Source organism: Monopterus albus, unplaced genomic scaffold (assembly GCF_001952655.1).
Source record: "Monopterus albus unplaced genomic scaffold, M_albus_1.0 scaffold202.1, whole genome shotgun sequence".
Taxonomy (NCBI): Eukaryota; Metazoa; Chordata; class Actinopteri; order Synbranchiformes; family Synbranchidae; genus Monopterus; species Monopterus albus.
In genome coordinates this window covers 1,039,734-1,061,025 of record NW_018128082.1, presented here as the reverse complement: position 1 = coordinate 1,061,025, position 21,292 = coordinate 1,039,734, and the positions used below count along the sequence as shown (strand labels likewise).

Here is a 21,292-nt window from a genome sequence, read left to right as displayed (position 1 = left end):
CTGCCCTCCATGGAGGACCTGTACACCACATGGGTCAAAAGGAGGGTGGAGAGGATCACTGCAGACCCCTCACACCCTGGACACAATCTGTTTGAACTCCTCCCCTGTGCACAGTGTTACAGGTCACTGTGCACCAAGACAACCAGGCACAGGGACTTTTTCTTCCCCCAGGCTGTCGCTCTGATGGACACTTAACCCACGACAGTATGATTGGACAATAACCCTCAGTGCAATACCTGTAAATATACCTCATACAGACTATACAGATTCGTACTCTATTTGTATTCCTATTTGATTTCAGTGAGCATTCCTTTGTCTGTCTGCATTGTTTACTGCCTGTTTATTTTGCATTGTTTGCATTGTTGCTTGTTAATACTGTTTATTTTGTTATATTACACAGTCTTATGCTGGTTTATTGTTTACTTGCCCCTTGCATGGGACTATGTACATACACACTGAGAGCCGATGTACCAGAGTCAAATTCCTCGTGTGTCCGATACACCTGGCCAAAAAAGCAGATTCTGATTCTGATTCTAAAAAAGCTAAATTTAAAGTAGACTCGTTACTTTGCCTCAATGGACATGTCAAAAATAATCAAGCTTCTTTTCATCATCTGCAGTCTTTTATTTCACGTTACAAAAAAGCCTTGCCACACATAAAAACGATCAAACATCACAGATGTGACATTACCTGGACACAGACAAACATGACTTATTAAAGACTGATTGTACAAGGAAGGCAAATGTATTTACACATGTATACACAGAAAATACACAATATTTGATATATTTACACAGTCACACAAAATATAATCGCCACAGACAGCAACAGCACGAAACAGAGCATTCTTAGACATTAGACTTCCACAGTGAACAGACTGTTTTTCTGGAATGAAATGAACTTCCTCAGACTGTATAGAAGACTGGCTGTACTTTGTCTGTATATCAAAACCAGTACAGCAAAATGTATTGGCCGTCATTACTTTAACTTTGTTTTCATAGCTGTTGGTTCCTCAGTTTGTATTAAAATATATTTAATTATGCAGGATCTTCATAAAAACTGGAGAAACTAGATTTTTAAAGATTTTTTTTCTTTGATTCATCCTCGCATGGTGCGTCAATGTATTCTGATTGGCAGTTGAAGAAGGAACTTTTTGCTCTTCATGATAGTGAGTAACAGTTAACAACCATGCAAGTATTTGGATCAGAATGGATGTCAACTAGGTGTTTACAACGTACAGATGTTCCTACTTTAAAAGCAATTATCAACATCATCACTTTATAGTAGCTGTGAAACATTATAGGCATGTCAACTGGCTCATTGGCTTTTCTTATGGTGCGTAATATGATTCCTACAGATATATGATTTGTTTTTCTAAACTCCAAAGCTGAAATATTGAAGACCAACATTTACTAAAACTGTCCAAAGTTCAGTGGAACATGCTGTTGGTTTTCATTGTCCCGAGAGGATGAATCTTAATTATGTAAGATGTAATTACTACAATGGTATATGCTTCCTTTTAGTGCCACCATCAGTCTAAAACCCGATCAAATTATAGCAGGCAGTTTGTCAGTTTTAATGAGCACAGTCTAGCTCCACAGAGGATGAACTATTTTTGGGTCAAGTAACCAGAAATAACTTGCTCTGTTAAATTGAATGTCATACAAAAGCACACTTTTGTGTAAGATTATGTCTCAGATACAAATTAAGGAGTAATTACCTCCCGTATTTTAATTGATTAACTAAACAAGTAGCTGAAAATATTACAGGCTTCCTGTTGGATTTTAGCACCAAAAGTGTTCTATCAGCCAACTCGAGGCTTGCTTGATGCATGGATGAAAGCTTAGGGAACAGAGAGACATATAGTTGATGAATGAGTAACAGTGAAGCCATAGGAGGGATGACAGATAGATGAGACGACAGGATGAAGCTGGAACTAATCGCCCGACTGCAGGACTAAATCATTTTTGCCCTCAGACCTGATCGTCTGCTCAGAGTTGACACTGGAACTAGGTGAACACTTTTTCAGCCTGACATTTTCCCATTTTCCTACTGCTAAATTCTTATCAATGCACTGTTCTCCGTTAAGCAAGCACTTCTCGCTGAGATGCATACTCGAGGCAGAATCAAACACTGCTATTGAGTTTTGTGCACTGACTTTAGAAACTGAAACACAACAAAATTAAAAGGCCTGCCACCAAAAACTAGTTTTCAGACTGATGATGATATAATAAGCATCGACTGCATGACAACCAATCCACGTATTTCAGTTAAATTGTACCTAGAAATTCACCAATGTGAAATACTCTCATTTTCCTAAGTGACTCCTTATCTTGGGCATGATGTAACAAAATGAAAGTACAGTATGGTGGAGAGTTTGGTCATGTCCAGGTTTTGCTGAACCTATGTAAAGGTAGGTTAACATTACATGCTGAAATCTCCCAAATCTGATTTATATCCAATCTCTGACTATGTGATAGGTGAATCCCAGTTCCACTAACTTTATCCGCATTTCCTTTTTCTTGGGTCTTAGGGCTGTGACACACCAAGCCATTAGACCTTTGGTGGACATCTGTCCTGCACTGTTGGCACCAGACGGGCCCTGTCTGTGGCTTTTCGGCCATTTCAGCATGCTGAAGAAGAAGAAAATGCTTCCAGTGTGTTTTACCAGTAAGATGCAAGGAAAAGATTCTAACGTGATTTACAAACATCACTGAACCATCAACAACAAAAAAAAAAAAAAAATCAGAATTGAGCATTAAGGCCTGTAAAGTGAACGGAGCCTAACAGACATTGAGCCAGCATGGTGAGGTATAGCACAGTATCGTGTTTAAAGGGAGCGATAGAGCAGTTCAGTTCACGGTTTAGGACCAGAGTGACAGATTCAGACCGGGCACCATTTTACCAAAATCCTTGACAATTGTATGTTTCCACCCTTCAGCCCCTATTGAGACTTGACCACAAAATTTTTAAGTCCATATCATCTGATTTTTCATTTTATTTTATTTTGTGTCCATCTGCCTTTTATTCATTTTGATAGCTGCTGTTTCAGCTCCACTTTTTTGACACATTGCAGATTTCCTGGATTAATGTTTTCAAATGGTTAATCATCCCTTAACATACTTTCTCATTTGTTTATCATGACTTCACCAGTTAGTGATCTTTCTACGTTTACCAGTGGTATATAAAATATATCTAATAACGGGGTTTTCTTCCTTAAAACCTTTATCACTGTGTTACAAATTACCATGACTTTATGCCATGAAATAAATAAATTTCCAGCAAAACAACTGTAAAAATCACATTTAAGATCAGCTAGCATTGCAGATTTGTGTCTGACCTTTAGTAGAAGAAGCCAAATGGAACGACCTTGCCAGTGGACTGTAAAGTAAGTCTGGTAGATAGGCCATTTAGTAAAGTTACTGTTGAAACAACAGACATCAAAATCATCCACATGTCCCTAGTAGATCCTTAACATGAGATGCTCCATGCTAACAAGTTAGCACACACTCTGTTAACCAACTGTGTGCCCCATGCTAACATATTAGGCTTAGCATTATCAGAAAAGTGAGAAAATGAAGCTGTAAAGATTAAAAAAAGTTGTGGACAACATGTGCCTCTATATCTGGCAGTTTTCCTTAATGTACATAAAATACAAAAAAATTAGGCAGTGTTTTCATCCAGCAGCTTCTTTCATAAAACATCACCCATTTGAACAGACTGTACAACTGAACTTTGTTGTTGCATAAATGTAAATGTTGCTATATTACTTCAACTGACTTTTCACATTTTATTTTGTGAAGTTTTTTAGTTAAAAAAGGTTGCACCCATGAGGACTGGAGCACCATACACAACTTTGTTGAGGAGGACTGTGAGACTTACAGCAGTTAGCATGTTTCATGTTAGCATGGAGCTCCAGCATCAGCACTCTACCACCAACACATGGAGGATTTTTATTGTCTATTTCTTGTGACTTAATGGGAAACACAACTATTAACAAAAAAATCCCTCTTTCTACTCCTTTAACAAGCCTTGTGAATACAGCTCTCATTGGTCCAGGCCAGCCAGAGAGAATGATAATATGCCTGAGCCGTTCCATGTCCTGTTGGATCCAGTCCAGTTCGGTCCAGTGTCAGTATCAGTCACTGGGGTCCTGGCAGTGGGAGCAGTGGCTCATGTCTTCAGAGTAGAGCTCAACCTGGATGGTGATGCTGTGGAAGCCAAACTTGGTGTGGAGCAGGTCGGTGGCCTCCTGCAGCACAGACTGAGGGTCAGCACCCTCCTCTGGAACGAGCCAAACACAAGAACAGAGAACGACACGGTGAGTCTGTTGTAAGCAGTAAAGTAAAGGCAGTTGTAAGTGACTCACCCAAAGAGCTTTAACACTCATGTTCTTGTAGGTGACCAGTAACCCTTTTCACCTTCTTACCAAATTCAACTGTTTAACATGTGTTTAAATGTCTTTTCTCCTGCAAATCATCAAATGTGTTTGCAAATGTAATTTTTTTTATTTTAAATCTGCTATCACTGATCTGTCACCATAAAATTCTACTAATTCAAACTATCTTCTGCAGTTTGTTCTTCTCTATAACAGGTTTTACTTTTCTCCAAACATCTGTCCTGTAATTCTTCATAACTCTACTTGACTTGATTTATTCTGGTCTGCTCTGTACTGAGCTTTTATTAGCCCATCCTGCTTTATTTTTAATAGCCTTTGCCAGTCAGTCCCATAATTTCTTTAAAGAGAGTAAACTATGCTCTACTGTTCAGTTTCTTTTGCACTGCACTGGATTCACTTGATTTTATTGCATGGCCTTTTACTCGCCTTTGCTCTGGATTATTCTACTGTACCCTCTTTATTCTGCTGACCTGTACTCCTCTCATCATTGTGCTGCTCTACTCTTATCTGCAGTACTTAATTCTTCAGTATCCCACTTATCCCTCTATAGTTCATTAGCAGCAGATTAGTATGTTAGGTTACCTATGGCCAGGTGAACAGAGACCAGCGCCTGGCCCAGAGTCAGATTCCACAGATGCAGACAGTGCATGGACTTCACAGCCTTCACAGACAGCAGCACTTCCTTCACCGAGTTAAACTCTATTCCTTTAGGAGACCCTGAAAAACAACAAGCCACAAGTTAACACACACCAGGTCCTACAGTCTCCCTGTGACACTGTGTCACATGGTGCAAAGCACAGTCTGCTTCAGATGGCACCAGAAATATCCCCCATACTGATGGAAACCTAATATTTGTGATGATAATAAACACCTGGTTGTAGTGTTTGTTTTTTCATACATCGGGCACCAAACATTTATATCTGGACAGGGATTCAGACACTAACGACCTTTGCGGTCACTGGTTTTCATTACTTTGCTGGTAACCTTAACTGATTTACAGTGTCACATACTGTATGCTAGTGCCAGGAATGTGAACAACATCAAAATATGTTTAGATGGCTATAGTATAGAAATGTATGAAATTTAGATTTATATTATGAATGGCCCTTCTGCCATGACTTATCTCTACTCCAACACGCTGCTTGTTGACAGGCCTTGTTACGCATCACTAAATGTTACTATGTCATCTTTTGGAAGTTCAGTGATGTGCTAAGAGAATATTTAAAATGCTCCACACGTCTCAGGACAACCCCGAGATGTTACCATCTGTGCTCCTGGTTTTTGTTCTACATAAGCTGAATGCAATGAAAGTGTTAGCAACACTGTGGTGTTAACTAATGAACAGTTTTCTTAATAATTTAACAAAATCCTGTTGCTAGCTTCCATCCACGTACTTGCTGTGTACATAAACTGATCATCATGAGTCCTACCAGCTACAGATACTGTACAGTATTTTAGTCAGCTGTAAAACATTTTAAATTACCTCATGAATGTACAGAACATGACCTAATGTGATACTGAGCTCTCATTTATTGTAATTTTATAACGACAAATATCTGAAGAGCTGGGCAGAGCGCAATGGAGCAGATCATAGTGGAGCAGGGAGAGGGAGTGTAGGGTGGGCAGAGTGGGTCGATTTGGAGTTTCGTGCTACTTTACATACTGTAGCTTTAAAAAACAACTGTTCTATGTCATCGTCACCAGAACCACACTAGGAGACTTTCACCATCTTTCTCTGACAAACTAAACATTTTTTGAGCATAAGAAAAAACTGTTGAACTCTAGCTGCGGTACCTTCCATGAGTATCCTGAACACATCTCTGAGGATGGTGATGGTGGTGCAGAGGACAAAGACAGAAAAGAGGAATGTACAGATGGGATCTGCAACTTTGTACTCAGGCTGAAAGAGACAAACGGACATTATGGAGACTGTAAAGAGACATCAGATGGCAGTTCGCACAGTCATGGGGTATTAAAACACTCAGAGGAGAGAGGAGAGAACATCTTGCATGATGATCTAAATACTTAACCCTTTCATCCATAACAAACAAAGCAGTAAATTAAAGTGTTCATGCTTTCTTTTGACACTTGTGTACACATTAAATATGCCTTTAAATTACACTACGATTGCCATGAGGTCGTGTTCACCATTATAAGATGTATTAAAGAAAAGTTCTTGTAACAATTAGGTCTATATTAACAAGAGTAATGAGTTTATAATTGCAATGCAAGTTAAAATGTGATTTCTTTTCTTAAAGGGCCATGCTGACATTTTGGTCTCACCCTAACATGAATATGATCTATATCTGACCCGAAAGTAGATGATGGTCGCTGCCACCATGACGCCAACACTCTGCAGCAGGTCTCCGAGCACGTGGATGAAGGCGGCACGGACGCTGGTGTTGCTGTGGCCACTGAGGAGCGTGTGGGCGTGGCCGTGAGTGACGGGACTCTGACCGTCCTCATCAATCTGGTGATAACCACTGCCGTGAGTGTGGAGCGTGGTGGAGTGATGGAGGATGTAGGCCATACTACAGAGAGACGGAGGTACTTTAGTGTAGAGCTGCAACAATTAGTAAGTTACTCAGTAAAGTGCTCGAAAAAACTATTTTGATAAGTGAATAATCATTATATTAACGTTTCTAGTAGAAAATCCAAACATTTCTTGGTACCAGCTTCTCAAATGTCTCTTATTTCTATTTTTTAACAGTTTACTGAATTCTTTTACGCTAAAAACTTAATTAATTTATAATGAAAATAATCACTGGTTGCAGCCCTACTTTAGGGTTCGGCATGTCTTTTTTAATTAGCTGCATTCATATTGATCTCGTTCTGGTTGTATTTCATTAAACTTGATGAGAATGCACAAAAAAATAATTATGCTATAAGAAAGGAGTGAATACAGATTCGTAGAATGTCACTTCAGGTAATGACTTGTTGAGAAACAAGTCATTACCTGAAGAAGGCAGCATTTTTTGTGGAAAACAATTATTTATCCAGGCATTTTGGGAAAAGGAGCTGTTGTCACTCTTTATATAACAATATAATTAACAGTGGTGGAGAAAGTACTCACATTCCTTACACATTAGTAAAGGTTGCAATACCACAGTGTAAAAATACTGTTACAAGTAAATGTCCTGCATTGAAAATAGTATAGTAGTATAGTGTAGTATTGGCATCAAACATTATTAAAATACTAAAGGTAAAAGTACTCATTATGAGTAATGGCAGATTTAACATTAATGTACAGTATATCATATTATTGGTTTATAATAACTGGTGTATTATTGTGCACATCCCTTTTAATGTTGCAGCTGGTGAAGGTGGAGGAGGCTTTCGCTACTTCATATACTTAGAATTTCAATTACTGCTGGGTAGCTTGTGAACTTTCCACCAGAGATCAATAAAGTCTTATGATTATATTTTTGTTTTTATCTGGTTCTAAAAAGTAACTAGTAACCAAAGTTATAAAATACATGTAGTGTGGCCTTTAAAATGTAGTGAAGTCAAAGTATCAAGTATCACAAAATGAAAATACTCAAGTAAAGTACAAAACTCAAAACTGTACTTAAGTAAATGTACTTAATTACTTTCCACCACTGACAATTAACGTGTTATCAAGAGGAAACAACTTTTTAATAACAAGATAAAAATTAACTCAGAAGTTCAACATGACTTTTTTGCATTTGTCACCTTTTCTCAGCTTCAATAAATGAAGAAACAAGAAACAAAATAGTCTGAAATTGAAATAGTAGGTATTAAAAAAGTTTTTAAAAAGTGGAGTTACAGCTACAGACCAAAAGTCCAACATCACAAAATAATCAACACAGCCACTATAAATACAACCAATACATGGTTTTTGTTTCCACATTTTTAGGAGTTGTGTCCAGTTGTGCTCATTTTCCAAAACATATAAATTTGCTGAAGGTGAGATGTTTTTAAAACAAGACTCTGGCAAGTTCTGATGTACTCTATTAAAACCATTAACAACCATTATGCTCAGCACCACTCACATAATGTTGACAATGACAGCGCAGCCGGAGGTGACTAACATTACATGGCCATCGATCTCATAGTCGTTGCTTACGATCCTCTCGATGGCTAAATAGACCAGGGCCCCCGTAACGATCCAGATGGACATGACTGAGATGAATGCCCCAAGGATCTCTGTGGAGAGACGAAGAGGCCTAATCAGTGTCATGTAGTTCATCACACACTGGACATGCTCAAACGCTATGCTGCTAAGGAATTTAATATCAAATTCTGTATATTTTGAAGGCCTTGTATAATAGTTTTGTGGACTTCACCTGGTACTTTAGTCTTTATATGACAGGGCTAATAGCTTTTAATTGAATCACGCACCCCATGATGCACACAGGTCACAGGGCTCTCACATGTTTGTACATGGGTTGTGAGTACAGTGTGATGTTTGTTTTGATTAGTACAAATGCAAACACTAAAGGGAGTGGAAATTGTCTCAGGTTGAAAATCGTGTCTGTGTGTTACAGATTGAGCGACATGTTTGGCTTTGAACTCACATTGTCACACGTGTACATTTAGCAGGTGCATGACTGTATTGTCCACACACAGGAGCTGTTCAGTCAGTCAGACTAGCTCTACACTTTGCCTTAAGCACAGTACAGTTGAAGACATGTTGATGATGCCGCCTTCATATAAAGTAATAGCTAATGTGTAGCTAATGGTAGCTGGTCTCTGGGCCTGACCTGATCGGTGCCAACCAAAGTTCATGGTTTTGGTGGGCGGTCTGGAGGAGATCCACAGGGAGAACAGGCTCACCATCATGCTGCCAAAGTCTGTCAGGAGGTGGGCAGCATCCGTCATGATGGCCAAGCTGTGGGCCAGGTAGCCTCCTGCAGGAAGTAGGGAAATAACCTAGTGATACGATGTGGAACTGTTGAAGTATGTCTGCAGAGATAATCTGAGTGCTCCAGTATAAAAAGGGGCACAAGGAGTAACACTGAATGGATTGTTGGACTAATCAGTTCCCAATTAGTTCAGTGACCAAACAGTCTGAAAGTCAAAGTTTAAGAGCAATAGGAGGCTGAAACATGAGCACAGAACAAGTGTTGTTCACAAAACCCTCATGTACATTTGTTCAAAATCTGTTTACACATTTTCTCCATCTGGCTTGGAGAATTGTGAACATGACACGCTAACAGTTTTTGACTAACATGCCTTAAAGGCACATACTCAAGTCCAGCTGTTAGGGTCAGATTAATGTCGAACCTTTGCCTACTGAAAAGTGACTTCTATTGGAGCTAGTCTGAAAAAGTCTGGGGGTGATTTCAAACTATGAATGGAGGCTTTACTAGCCACACACATCCTGTTACAGTATCCTTGTTCCTTCTGGAGTTACTGTATTCTCACAATTCTCTTTTTTTTTGCTCTCAAAACTTTTGCTCATCTGAATAAGTCCAATAAGACAGACTGCTCATTCAGTAGTAGAAATACTGTAACAAAAACCTCTCGCTTATGTGTCAAGATACTGGTGTAGCCACAATTTTACTTGTTTAATTCTTAAAATGTAAGTTTAAATTACATTACAAAAAAGACAAATGAATAGGATGCATTCACTTAGATTCACATTACGTGAAGATGTATTTAGATTTTTGTCCTAGAAAGTGTTATGTATTGTATTATGTAGTGGCTTTTTTATCAGCTGCTGTTTGATAAGGAAGAAACACAAATGTCTGACCATCTGTTCTTTTTATTTCCTGAGGTTTGAGCTTCGAGACTTTTACCTACAACCTCGCCGATCATGAAGACGAGGCAGATGGCCGAGGCGATGTAGAGTTTCTTCTTGGCCAGCAGCTTGTCCACGCTCTGATCACATGTCAGAGCTTTGGCACCGTGGCAATGGGCACCAACGGGGCGTTTCAGCTCAATGGCACCGGCCATGCTTCCGTTCTTGAAGGGAAAGTCTGGATAATGCTCTTTGGAGTCTGGAAATGAGCTGCCGAGATACAGAATAGGTTTGTAAGATATGTGTTAATGAAGACAGATAAAAATCTGTGACTTTAAATTAGCCCCTAATCCCCCTTTTTGAGAAGGAGGGGGGGGGGTTGATTTTCACAAGGGTGAAATTTCCACTTAGAATGGGGAGGGCATGTCCCCCTCACTTTTTTATAGTTGTTTTTTTTTGTTTGTTTGTTTGTTTTTTGGCAGCATTACAGCATTTAGACTGTAAATTTAATTTTATTTAATCTGTAGGGAGGGGTGGCATGGGGGCACAGTGGTTAGGGTTGCTGCCTCACAGCAAGAAGGTTCCATGTTCAAGCCCCAGCTGTAAACCCCAGACCTGAGTGTGAGGAGCTAGTGGAAAGTAAACAAAGCAGAGAGCCCATCCTAGATCTCGCACATACGCAGTTGACTCTGGCTGCTCAGAACCTTTGGGACAGCACAGTCAGGTCTGGGGTTTTGTAATGATAAAACATGTCACCCAGTGCAGCAGTGTGTTTTTAACTGTTTTTGAACAACAACAGAGATCTATCGCATAAACAAACTAGCTAACATTAACTGTGAGTAGCGGCACTTCATTGTTTGTTTTAGTCTGTGTATGAAGATTGTAGAAAATATTATTAACATAGAAAATGACCAGCTTTATCCTTTAAAGGTTACACACATTGAGTCAAAAGTTTGGACACTTTTGCACTGAATTAAATGGAAAAGTGTGTCCAAGCGTTTGGAAACCAAACCTCCACCCTGCTAGAAGTGGCGGCCCACAGTATTGGCATACAGGTGTTTGCTCGCCATGTAGCAGCCACAGATCTACAGTGAATGTGTTGTAGAGTAAATTGATTTTGTGAGTAAATGTTGCAATGGAGCACAGCTACAGAGCAAATTGGAAGCCTGTTGAAGGGGATTACACTTAATATTCGTATCTAATGAAGAGCCAATGGAGACTGTGTGCATGAAAACCGAATCCCCTCCTGAACAACACACACCTAGAGTGTTTTGATTTTTACCCAGAAGGCTCTGGTCTCAGTGGAACACGACCTGGTTACAATGACTGAGCGTTCAGCCTGGGAATTACACATGTAGATATACTTCATCTTTGACAGTGCATACACTGAGCTGGATTTTAATCACAAGAACAAATCAAAATGCTGACTCCCCTTTTTCCTCACACACTCCTATCAGCACCCACACACACAGCCAGGTTGATGTTCTTACATTGTGTGGTGAGGGGGAGCTGCAGTGCCGTGGTTAATGAGGTGGGAAAAAACTAATTTGGGCTCGCTCGAGATAACCACACACACACAGACACAGTTAATGCCACACACTTCACGCAGGAGATTGCCAGTGTATCATGATTAGCCTTTATCACACACGCACAGGCTCACACATCTTAAGGGATGTCCACACTGAATGGAAGCAGCCAAGTGGAAAACAGATTCTGTTCAATTATACCACTGGGGCATAAGAGCAAACACTCTCCAGACACACATACAGCACATATATACACCCGAGAGCTGTGGAGACTTGGATCAGTGTTATGTTCAAATATGAGCATAAAACGCGCTAATATCATAGTTCTTAAATAATTTGTAAAAAAAATCTTCACACAAATATGGACATTGAAAACAACAGTGAACACACAGTAACAGAGATACACACACATGACATAGCCAGTGCTCCAGAGGCTTTGCAGCGGTGCCACAAATCTACTGGCCCAGGGTTTGTGCAGGGTTCACCAAGTTAAATGGAAGATTTTTAAGATGTTTTTTGTACCACAACGGTTGTGTAATTTAAATATCTGTTCCACAGTCATGCCGGTAAACATGCTGGGTTTCACACTTTTCATGCAATGAGTAATTCTTCTCACCAAATACATAATTCACATAATTGCATTTTTGTCATGTTTCTAATAACATCAAACACAACCTTGACCTCCAATAGAAAGAGATGCTTGGATAGATACAGAAATGTTATGAATAACCTTCTAACCTCCTCCTTCTCAGTGAACTCATGATCGGAGATGATAGCCAGCTCCAGCTTTTTTTTAAAACCTCACCTTCTGAATTATTCATAAAACAGATTCTGTTGTTTCATATGTTAGATAAAGATCTGTCCGTGTTTTAAGACAAATTTATTCTGTAATATCTGCAATGTCCTCACACATGCTAAAGTTCAAAGTGTCTGAGGGCTGTTTGATCACTGCTAATTCTCACATCACCATCGAGATGTCTAGCATCTTAAAAAGGTTGTAACATCCTATCTGCCAGTCAAGTGTAGATGTCTCTGTGTGCCCTGTCTAATTCCATGTGATCCAAGTAGTTTAAAGGGGTACTACCGTAAGCATAGCCTGTAGTGTCCTGTAGCACACAGGGGTTGATGCAGTCACACCTGTGAATCAGTCACTTCTTGGTTAAAAACTCAAAGGACTCTGTCTGCCAAAACCTCCCACCTGCAGCTGCAAAACACCCAGTTGTGCTTCTAAATCTCCATTAAATAGACATCAGGAGTAACATAATGTAACTACAGCTCAAACAGAGGGAGGGCTGGAGACTTTTACATTAGATTGACAGACCATTTAATATGACTGATGTTTCTCGTTTATAGTTCTACTCTAGCTGCTTAGCAAACAAGGCTGGTGGAGGAAAACAGCTGAATTTACCAGACATAAAACGCCATTGCACATGTACAGTAACATACTGTAAGCTCTGGGTTTTGGGACAGTTCACATCTGACGAATAGGCCTCAGTTAAAAACATGAATTTGACATGTGCCCTTTTCACATTTTTACACATGCAAATGGTGCTGTTTGTGTTTCTTGGTGTCTTTCGGCCTTATACTGATCAGCTCTGGCAGCACAGTGGAACAGCCACAGTAGTGTGCAGTAGTCCATCACTGGCTCCTCTGGTCAAACTGTCAGTGTCTCTGAACAAGACTGAGCCCCACATTGTTCCCCATGTTGGGTATGTGCAAGAAAAACTGTACAGTAATTAGCAGTGAGAAGTGTTTGTGTGATCCGCTGGATGCATCTCTTTGAAAATACAGAGCTTTACCGTTATTGCTATTTTTGAAGCTTCTTGTTAAATGCTTAGTTTGCAGAACGACAGGACTGACCACATGCTGCATTTCCTAACTATTCTGATTATGAGATTTCACTTTGGAATGGAGCTGAGCCCACAGGGCTGGTGTCCGGTGTTTGTTGGCGCGTTGATCTGTGAAACAATTTGATAGGAAGAGGCCCCAGAAGAGCTGTCCACTGAAAAAAATAACTAGGAGCATTTAATTACTGCTGCAATCTGCTTTTTTCAGAGCACCATACAACACAGTAATTTTTATAGCTGATGCTGTGATGCCTGCAGTGAGATGCTGCAGAGGAATCAGCAAAGCTTGGTCTTTCGAGGGAGAAGTGTCGGTCTAGTTGCTTTTGTGGTCTGATAATTAGACTGAGTTGCCGTTGATGAGTCTGATGCTGTGTTCGTATTCACTTTGGGAAAGGCTTTTATTTTACCAGTCGGCATCGATGTGGTACATATAGTATATCCATCCCTGTATGTGATTGTTAGTTGACACATTGTTAGGAACAGGTTTTCATGTCCTTCTCTGAAATGTACTGATTTAAAGGTTGTCATATCCATCCCTGTATGTGATTGTTAGGAACAGGTTTTCATGTCCTCCTCTGAAATGTACTGATTTAAAGGTTGTGATGGTGGATTTGAATACCACTGAAATGTGTCTTGTTGTATTCAGCACTATGGGACCAGCTTGTTCTTGCTGAGTTATACAAGAGGATCAATGCCACTCTTATGCCTGTACAGTAAATATGAAGCTATTACTTGAGACTATTAACTTAGTAAAGTTCCAGGAAGTCACTGTGCCCTGCCAAGAAATAGTCAAGCCCCAATCACACCACAGCATTTCACTGGGCAGAGCCAGATGCTGTATGTGATTGCACTGATCAATATTGATCAATTTGGGTGTCTTGGTACAACAGTCTGCATCAGTATCACCCACACTTGTTTTGGGGCAGTTTTTCTGTTGCAGTTTTCTGGCTCTGTGACACGAAGGTGTCATTCTCATTTTTAAACCTGCCTACAAAGCTCAGATTGGGTCGATTAGTGAAGCATCCCAGTAAAGACATTCACACCTATTTAAGTCTCTGAAAAAATGTGACGTGTGGACAACCGGTCAGAAATGTTTTAGCCATGCTGCCGGTTCCCTTCTGGCTTTGGTGTAGCATCACCATGAATTTGACATTTGTGGTTTCAAGTAAAATGTTCAACAATTATTGGACAGATTGCCGTGGAATTTGGTAGATTTATGTTTGTTAGCCACTCATAAAGTCTTTAGGTCTATGTTGTAAACATTTTATAAAGCAGGAATTAGTGAAAGTAGCCAGTAAATTAAAATGATTAAATGAATGACAGTTGGTTGTGGAGATTCTAACACTGCCCACATTATGTGTTATAGTGTAAACATTTGTATTATGTAACTCTGTGTATAAAATGGAGGCCTGTATATATTTAGGTGTGTCACTTTCTGCCAGCTGGGAAATAAGCTAAAGATGGCAGTAAACACACGCGCACGCGCGCACGCACTGTACAAATGGTGCGTGAAATTCCAAATGCGATGCCATATGCACATCTTCCCGTGCACGCACGCGGGAATAAGCACGCAGCATTGGGCTTCTTTCACAGCACCTGGCCTTGAACAACAATAACAATTTCTTATATTTCTGGGACATTTTTATGTCCATGAACGGAATGTGTGTGTTTTTTTTTCCCTGAGGCCTAAAAGTCTGCAGTAACAGCCTGATATGAAAGCTGCCATTTAAAGAAAACGTGCTTATTAAACGTTTGTGTCACGTCATGTCTTTTTCTAAAGATGGTGGAATTTTAGAAGCGAAGTGCCTCCAAAAAGTGAGAAACAGCAGCTTTCACCTCCAGCTTGGCTGAAACCATTAAGGATGACAGAGTTCTGAGGCCTCCTGACCACCCAGCTTATTTGATAAAGATGAGAAGGAATAGTTTCCTCCAGAAACTGTGCAGACTGTTTAAACACTGGATTGAATTTAAACGACTGCACTTTTTCCTGTGTGAAAATCCACATGTTTCTGAACAAACGTGTTACAGCCACACGATTGACCGCGCAGAAAAAAATCTGATCATTAATTATTTGATTTGTTACTAATCCGTTTGATACAAATGGTGAAAATGATCCATTTTATTCTAACGCAATAGCAAGTTTAATTTGTATTTGTTATAGCCTATTACAGCTACAAATTTAAGACGCATTTATTCTTTAAACCTATAATATTTCAGATTTATATCCATAAAATGAGCCAGTTTTTGCAGCATCAATGTCTCAGTGCTAAAAGACTCTTCTCAGGAAAAAACGCATCGTTGTAGTCACTTTTATTTAAGGCTTTTTTTCTTCAAACTGTCAGTTTTTCTCTGAATCCACTTTGGGTGCATCTGTGCCAACTACGCCTGCAGATAAAACACCTACATCTAATACCATGTGTTATTAATCCCGCTGATTTTCCGGCCCATGCCGAGCAGGGAGCTGCTGCTGCCTCCCTAATGACAGATGATGAGTTTTTAGCATTGCTCAGTCAACTGGTCCTGGGGCCATTTGTCACAGGCTGTCCAGAAACAAGTCAAGCATGGAAATGAATTTGTTCATTCACATAAAACAGCCCGCAAGAGCGGCAGCCTGCTCAACATGCACCACTATACAACACACAATGACTTGGGACTGTTCCTGCAGAGGCGCGTCCGCTGTCACACTTCAAACTGCTGCTGTCCCTGACACAATCACCTCGAAATCTCTTTGCATACTGACATGACCAGATGTTTTTCAGGAACAGTTTTCACCAGCTGCATGCTAAATGTAACGCTGGATCTGTTCGTGTAACTTAGCCGGGTACTCACATGCAGCATCATTGTTCATGCAGCTGCAATAACAGAAAACATTTCTCCCACCTTTGTAGTTTCAGGGAATACATTTTCGCATTCTTCTCGTGTATCAGATGAGATTTCTCCGAATTAGCAGCGTTATTATCCATTTATTCAGCCTGCAGCCAGTTGTGTCCAGTTTGGGGGAAAAAAAAATAAGTAAGGGTGTTTTTCTTCTGGAGGATGCTAGGAGTTGTCGGTGAGAATCGACAGGTCCGGTTTCCCTGATCTTCACTCGACGCGGGGAAAAGTCAGCCGAGACCTCATTTCTGTGACCAGCGAGTCTTCAGAACAAACGTAAAAAAAAAAATCCTCTCATTGCGTTGTTAACACCCAGGGGGAGGAAACCACATGCGGGTTTTCTGAGGGAGGTTTTGATGTGGGTGAGTTGGAGCCTGGGACCTGAAGCTGCAGCAGCAGCAGCACCGGACCAAACACTGCAGCTGTTGTGACAGGACACACAGCTGTTCACCTCCTGTTGGTGAATCCTAATGGGTCAACCTGCACTGTGACAGTTTCACCGACTCAAATTAGATATGGGATATAAATCATTTATTTGTTGTAAAAGAACCCATCAAAAACAAAACACAACAGGATTTTTAATTTCATTGTGTAAACTGATATGTTTTAATGAAGTGTGCCAGTTTAAAATAGCGTTACATCCCCTCACACTGGAGTCTGACTTTACTAACCGATAGAGTACAGATATTTATCTAAAATCAGCATACATTTGGATTTTTACTTTAGCATTGCAGAGTATGTCGTTTGACATAAATTTACATCACCGTGATTTACATTAATATGAAACTCTATATTCATAAGATGAGACCAAAGACTGTAGGCTATCAATGCAAAAACAGAAAATGTTACTACGAGTTGATGACATTATAAAAAATAAACATGTATTTCTGCCTTAAATTAATAATAATAATAATCGTAAAACCGAATTAAGTCGATTAGGGTGATAATAAGATGTAGCCTACAACAGTTAAAACAAATTCCTTTTAAATGGTACTTTGAACAGTACAAAAATGTAAAACAAAAATGTATGCAAAAATACACCCACGTTTAAAGTCATTTATTATATCAAAGAAGATATTGTACGCCATTTTAGCAAATTCAAATATTAGCGGAAGTCTGGCAATGCATGAATATGCAGATTTATTTCGTTTTATTGATAATAGCCTGTGTTGGTCTCTGCTGCGTCAATATATTGGCCAATATATTTACAGTATCTGTAAACAAGTATGGGGCCTACCATTCAACCGTAGTGCAAAATGTACAGGTACATTTATGGAATGATGCATAGGACACAAAACACTATAAAAATCTTGTTTTATGTGGATTTGCAGCTTAGAAGGTTTTATCAGATGCACACTGGCCATCACTCACCGCGCCAATGCTGCGTTCAGGTCCGATGGGATAAATATATATGTGGTATCTTGATCAGCCATCTCAGTTTAATCCGCTTTTTTGTAAAGTTAAGATACTAGTTATTTGTCATCGGTGTATTTGCAGTCGGTAATCCAGCCCTGACCACATGATTCAAGTGATCCCGAAGATGTGACAAAAGTAGTGAATCTAAATATCACAGACATCGCTGTCATGAAGCCTATCGCGTGTTCTGATTAGAAAACAAAGCCTAGCCAAAGTAACAATGCAGAGGAACGAGTTGTTTCAATTTAATTTTGATTTCATACATATACAATATTTTCTCCATTATTCCCAAAGTGTGAGTTATTAATGAGTGAAGGTTGGGCTTTTTTTTAAAAACCTGCTTACATTAAATACAGCATCGAGTTACGTGTCCTGACGTCATGACGCTCCCAGTGTTTGGTTTCCGCGCCGCGCCGATATGGAAACGATAAGGAGCAACTGTAAAGCAGACGAACAGCGGACAGATGATGGAATGGAGGCGGACATGTCCACGTCAAGGTCAGACAGGTAAAAAACAAACAAACAAAACGACAAACCTCTGTGGTGCGGGTGTAGGCGAGCTCTGCATTCAAAACGGCTTCTGTTGGCTAATTTAAGGCAGCTAGCTGGCTAGCGGAACCACAGTCAGTGTTAGCGTGGCTGCAGTGAACAAAAGACAAACAGCCGAGGAAAATTCAAATAACACTAAAACTACAACATAGAGATTGTGGCCACATCATACTGTTTTGTCAAAGGCTTCGTTTGCATTGCTCTACCTTGCTAAGTTACACTCAATTTGTGGTTTCACTATCGCTTCTAACGATACATTCCATTTTATAGAGGATGTCCTGCCAGACTTAATGGAAGATTTGATTAATTATGCGCGTTATGTTCTTGGAAAGCGTTTACACTTGACAAAATGTTTTTATTATGTTTCAGTGTGGCCTGGTACAGTCTGCATAGATAACCACTAACTATAAATGACATTTAGCCTCAATTAATTGTGTAAGTTACAAGTATATATCTAATGAAGAGGGAGAAACTACAGTTGATATAACTAACCGGTGCTGATAGAAAACTAAATGTTTCCATTCTCGTCACAACGCCAGCTAATGCTGCCTTGTGGCTAACTAGCACTGAGGATGTGCAGAGGATCAGGTGTGTGGCAGTCATGCTAGTGTGTGAATCAGATCAGAACATCTGTATGTGATTGTTAGAGTTTCACATGGTGACTGGGATTAACCCTTAATCAACTGGTTAAGGCCTCTCTGCTTTATAACTTGAGCTGCTCAGTTACAGGCCTTTTTAGAGTTTGTATTATTTCTTTGCATAAGTATTCATCTGTAAAACTAGACACTGAAGAGCAGTATATAGTAGTTAAACAGCTCAGAAAAATGGCTTTATGGACATGACAAGAGTCATGTTTAATAAAGCAGCTTTTCACTTGTACATTCAAGCCAAATGATGACAGCCTTACTCATGCGAACAGTGGCCCCCACCTTGAATCCTGCTGTGTCCAAGGTATCGGTGTGATTTCCTGGGGACGGTTGGCAAGTTCCCCCTTCCTCCCCCTCAGCCACACCGACAGCAGAGGCTTCACTGTGGAGAGAAGAGTGTGGAGAGAGACGCTAGAGAACAAAGACTCCCTCCGATCTCTCTGCAGGACAGTAGGACTGTCTGCAGGTCCTCAGATGTTTACATTTAAAAAAAATAAAAAAATTTACTAGTGCCCCTTTTCTGGCTTCACAACTTGGGTTACCTGTGTTTGGTCAGAAAAGGGCTGCTTTTGGTAAGATTAGTTATTTAAGCTCTGTCACAAATTTAACTCTGTGGAACCTGCAGATACCTTGTAATGACCAAAGTGCCTGTTGGAGCAGCAGTTTGGGGTCGACTATGAGCTAACAAGGCATCTCTGATGGCAACCAACACAAAATTAAACAAGTGAACATGCAGGCAACGAGTCACAGGGACTGATTGAGCTCCAGTCTACTGTAAAGTCTGACTTTAATAATTATGTTTCAGGTAGAGCTACAGTTAGACTTGGTGCATCAAATCAAGTGCTGCCAAGTAAACTGGTGTTTTGTTTTTGAACACACTGATTAACTGGACTACTCGTATTACTCAAATGTTAAGAACAGTGAATAGTGATTGTTGAACGCACCCTGTAGAAGTTTTAGAGTTAGCATTTGGCCTCTAGGTTTAATATATTTTATTGTCTTCCAGTTATTGGTGCAGGTGATGTATTAGATTTGTTTGTTTTTAGATTTTTCTTCTGTTATATCTTTTAATTGGTACTTGTACTGACTTTTATGACTTGCTTTTAATTTGGTATTTATGGTAACTGTTATGCTTGTATTTGCTTGTGAAGCACTTTGGCACAGCTTTGCTGTTTTAAATGTGCTATATAACTAAAACTTATTATTAAAAGAGCAGCCCTTTGAACTTTGAACAGTGGCAGTGGAGATGATTCCCTGGATGGCCTCTCAAAATGTGTCCCCCGCTGCCCTTTGACCCCTTCATTAACGCCACGGAAACGGACCACAAGCCAGTCTAAGACGGAGCCTCCGCTGCTGAGGACCAACAAACGGACCATCTACACTGCTGGCAGACCGCCTTGGTACAACGTCACTGGCACCACTTTCAAAGAGGCCTTCGTTATCGGTGAGAGATCACTTATCTCCTCTGTAGTAATATGGCTGTCCAGTGCTCAAATGATGGGCAGACTTCGTGTGTGTGTGTGTGATCTGACAGGATTGTGTCAGGAGAGAAGATGCATCTGCAACAAAAATAATCTTTTTATGATGAAATCAACTAAATCCAGTATGTGTTGGATTTTTATGTGATTTGTGCATCAGGGTGATTACAGGCCCACCACCACGAGGGGTTACTGTTAGCTGCTCCAGAATCAGCAACACCACCAGCTTGTTAGAGCTGGGAGATCACCCAGTAACAAATGTTTTTTTTTTCAGGCTTCAACTAATGTTTATTCTATTCCTAAATGTCTTGATTAATTACCTAATTGCTTACTTCTTAAAATGTGGGGGCTGGGGGCATCATCTTGCTGATCAGCACAATAAAATATCGGCCTCAGGACACGTCCCAGTAGCTTTCACAGAGCCAAACCTCTGTGATGAAACCTCTGTGATGTGCATCACGTCGGCATGACTGGGAGTATGTGCACAGAGAGGTGGACATTATCTTCAGGCAATCTGTTATTATCAATGGGCCGCAGCGACTGGGTACAATTTCACACTCGGCTGTACTGTTGCTCATGAGTCCCGGTTAAAAGACCCAGACTGTAGCTGCAGGGGGCTGGACTGAGCCTGGGCTGAGAGCAAGAACCAACCTGCAGTAACTGAGTTGAGGAGAAAAGGCTGATTAAGAGCAAATGAGTAATGCAGCAGTGAAAAGAGAAGCTTAGGGAAGTGGTTAAAAGATGGACAGAGGAGGTGATGATAGAAGAACTGTTTTCTATCTCATTAGTCTGGTTTTAAAGCAAAGCCAGTAACAGTGTTTCACTGGCTGGGCTTCACTGCTGGCAAACAAA

General features: G+C 40.2%; 2 protein-coding genes across 5 annotated transcripts in view; one reads left to right on the top strand and one right to left on the bottom strand.

The window, feature by feature from the left end:
• Positions 1 to 635: 635 nt before the first annotated feature.
• On the bottom strand, positions 636 to 19,902 carry slc30a2 (solute carrier family 30 member 2). 2 transcript variants are annotated; one of them, XM_020618196.1, is made up of 8 exons: positions 19,245 to 19,902; positions 10,162 to 10,373; positions 9,124 to 9,270; positions 8,413 to 8,566; positions 6,711 to 6,930; positions 6,194 to 6,299; positions 4,982 to 5,116; positions 636 to 4,284 (listed from the first exon to the last, which is right to left on the bottom strand). In XM_020618196.1, exons 2-8 carry the CDS (start codon positions 10,316 to 10,318, stop codon positions 4,139 to 4,141), a joined length of 1,065 nt encoding a protein of 354 aa, XP_020473852.1. In that variant the 5' UTR covers positions 10,319 to 10,373; positions 19,245 to 19,902; the 3' UTR covers positions 636 to 4,138. The 2 variants fall into 2 exon arrangements, with proteins under 2 accessions (XP_020473852.1, XP_020473851.1); XM_020618195.1 differs by lacking the exon at positions 19,245 to 19,902 and adding an exon at positions 16,357 to 16,727.
• LOC109970559 (uridine-cytidine kinase-like 1) overlaps positions 18,149 to 21,292 on the top strand; it is a 19,747-nt gene continuing 16,603 nt past the window's right edge. For 2 of the 3 annotated variants that reach the window (XM_020618191.1, XM_020618192.1), the window contains exons 1-2: positions 18,149 to 18,273; positions 20,198 to 20,406. In XM_020618191.1, the coding sequence (XP_020473847.1) occupies positions 18,185 to 18,273; positions 20,198 to 20,406 (298 nt within the window). In that variant the 5' untranslated portion in view covers positions 18,149 to 18,184. The remainder of the gene's footprint in view (positions 18,274 to 20,197; positions 20,407 to 21,292) is intronic. The other variant, XM_020618194.1, reaches the window with a different exon arrangement.